We start from the raw sequence: 2309 nt of genomic DNA on the forward strand, positions 1-2309 counted from the left end.
ATTGGTTATTTTTTTTTTTTTCTAATTTTAGCATTTGTATTGATTAGCCTCTTTTTCATTCTCTTTAATAGACACTGAAAATGAGTGGCTTTATCATCTACGATTTAGTAACATCACCACATGGAATACAATGAAGAAACTTTTTCTTGAGAAGTATTTTCCTTTATCTAAGGCCACAAACATTACAAAAGAGATATGTGACATAAGACAAAACATTAGAGAGAGTTTGCATGAGTGTTGGGAAGATTAAAGAAGCTATGTGGATCTTGCCCTCATTATCAAATTGGTGAGCAACTTCTAATTTAATACTTTTATGAAGAATTTTGCCATTGGAAAGAAGCATGATTGATGCTATCAATGGTGGAGCTTCGATGGACAAGACATCTTTGGTAGCAAAAAAGTTTGATAGTAAACATGGCAGCAAATTCACAACAATTTAACAATCGATTAGATTTGTCGCAACAAAAAGGTGAATGAGGTTAATATTACTTCTAACATTGAACGCTACTTACTAACCTCATTTATTAGTACAATAAATGGCCAGGGGTGACATTCAACATAATTTTTTTTATTACTATTTGATTGTTTTTAAAATAAAAATTGTAAAAATTAAATAAATCATTTTATCTTTATTGACAAAAAATCAAATTTTAAATTTTTCCAAACAAAAAAAATTTATTTAAAATATTATTCTCATATTTAATAATTTTTATTTCACCCCTTTTATAATATAACTTCAAAAAATTCTATTTAAAAAATTATATCAGGACTAACGATGAGATGTCCAAGAGGCGGTGCCACTGCCACAGCCAGTACGCACAGCCGAAGAGAAATTATTGAAATTATACACAAGAAAAACTCAAAAATTACATAGAATAGAGCAAATTGCATAATCAATCAAATACATAAACGATGTCAGATCCGTACGAGCGAGCGAAATCAGGAAGGCTGACCTTCAAAGATGGAACTCTTGCAACTCGCAAATCCATAGAGAAGAAGAAGAAACAGAAGCATAAGAAAAAAAACAACATCGAGGACGACGAATCTCAACCGTCCATCGTGGATGCTGCTGCTGATAATAATAATAATAATAATAATAACAACGAAGCAGGAAAGATTTACAGTATCGACGCAGCCAAAAACATGAAGTACGAGGAGCTATTTCCCGTCGAGACCAAGAAGTTTGGTTACGATCCGAAATTCAGCAACTTCAAAACTGTCGAAGATGCTCTTGATGATCGCGTCAAGAAGAAGGCTGATCGTTACTGTAAATGATTTCTGTATGTATGTTGTTGCTTCCCTCATTTTGGATCAATCTTCTACTACTATGTCTTATTTTTATTAATGTTGCTGTTTTAGGGTTTCTCACAATCAAGAAAAATCATATATATAGTTGCAATTTATATTCTTCCTTTTAGATTAAACTTTAGATAACAACTAATTTTAAATTATATCTTTTTAGATTAAATTTTGCAAACAGTTAGTGTTTGGTGGGATGTTTTATTCTTCGACGTCTGATTTGTCCACTATTGTATGTGATTCTTAAGATATTAATGACCAATTCCTGAGGATGCTAGTTTAGTTATCTATTTCATCGCTTGTTAATGACCAATTCTTAAGATGCTACTGCATATAGTTAGGTGCCTGTCTGAAGCTTGCTTAGTGCATTAAACTTTGTTTCTTAGCCTTCCTTAAGAGCCTTATGGGGGACTTCTATAATTTTAGCTTTCTTACTCAAGTTCGTGTTTTATTCTTGTGAATCAAGTCTCAAGAGCTATGTTGCTGATGGAAAGGAAGAGCAATGCAAGATTCTTTAATATGTTTGTTAACCAGTTAATCTCTTGTTTAAAAGATGCCGTTTAGATGGTTGGAATAGTTTCACAACGTGGAGGACAGATATCATTCATTTTCATATGAAATTGAAAGTTGTATAAAAGATGAAGCAAATACCAAGAGAGGTGATGCAAAAGCTATACAATACTGTACAAAGTATGCCCATCCACCCCTGTGCAAGGTTTGGCGTGCCCTTATAACCATTCCTGAAAACCCGTGTGAGTTAAATGAAGAAAATATAGGAGTCTTGGAACCTGTTTTAGATAAAACTATATCTCAATAATCATAAAATTTAAAAAACCATCTCTTAGTGGTTTGAATTGTTTTGAACCTAGAAGCTTGGATTCATCAACTTGCGGAGGCCAATCATTCATAATTGGTCTTATTCTATGAAAGCCCCTAATATGCTATAGATAGTAGTTAATTATTTTATGAAGGAAAAGTTGTGCTTGATGTCCCACTGCTTCTTGATGTGA

General features: G+C 32.6%; 1 protein-coding gene across 1 annotated transcript; it reads left to right on the top strand.

Annotated features, from left to right (window-relative positions):
• The first annotated feature begins 777 nt into the window (after positions 1-777).
• LOC102625432 (hypothetical protein) lies at positions 778-1408 on the top strand. Its single transcript, XM_006494551.3, has one exon. It carries the CDS (start codon positions 913-915, stop codon positions 1273-1275), a length of 363 nt encoding a protein of 120 aa, XP_006494614.2. The 5' UTR covers positions 778-912; the 3' UTR covers positions 1276-1408.
• The last annotated feature ends 901 nt before the right edge of the window (positions 1409-2309 follow it).

The sequence above is a fragment of the Citrus sinensis genome, chromosome 3 (assembly GCF_022201045.2).
Source record: "Citrus sinensis cultivar Valencia sweet orange chromosome 3, DVS_A1.0, whole genome shotgun sequence".
Classification (NCBI taxonomy): Eukaryota; Viridiplantae; Streptophyta; class Magnoliopsida; order Sapindales; family Rutaceae; genus Citrus; species Citrus sinensis.

Excerpts from the sequence above, each read along its gene's own strand:
- LOC102625432 (XM_006494551.3), top strand. The coding sequence starts at position 913 with ATGTCAGATCCGTACGAGCGAGCGAAATCAGGAAGGCTGACCTTCAAA.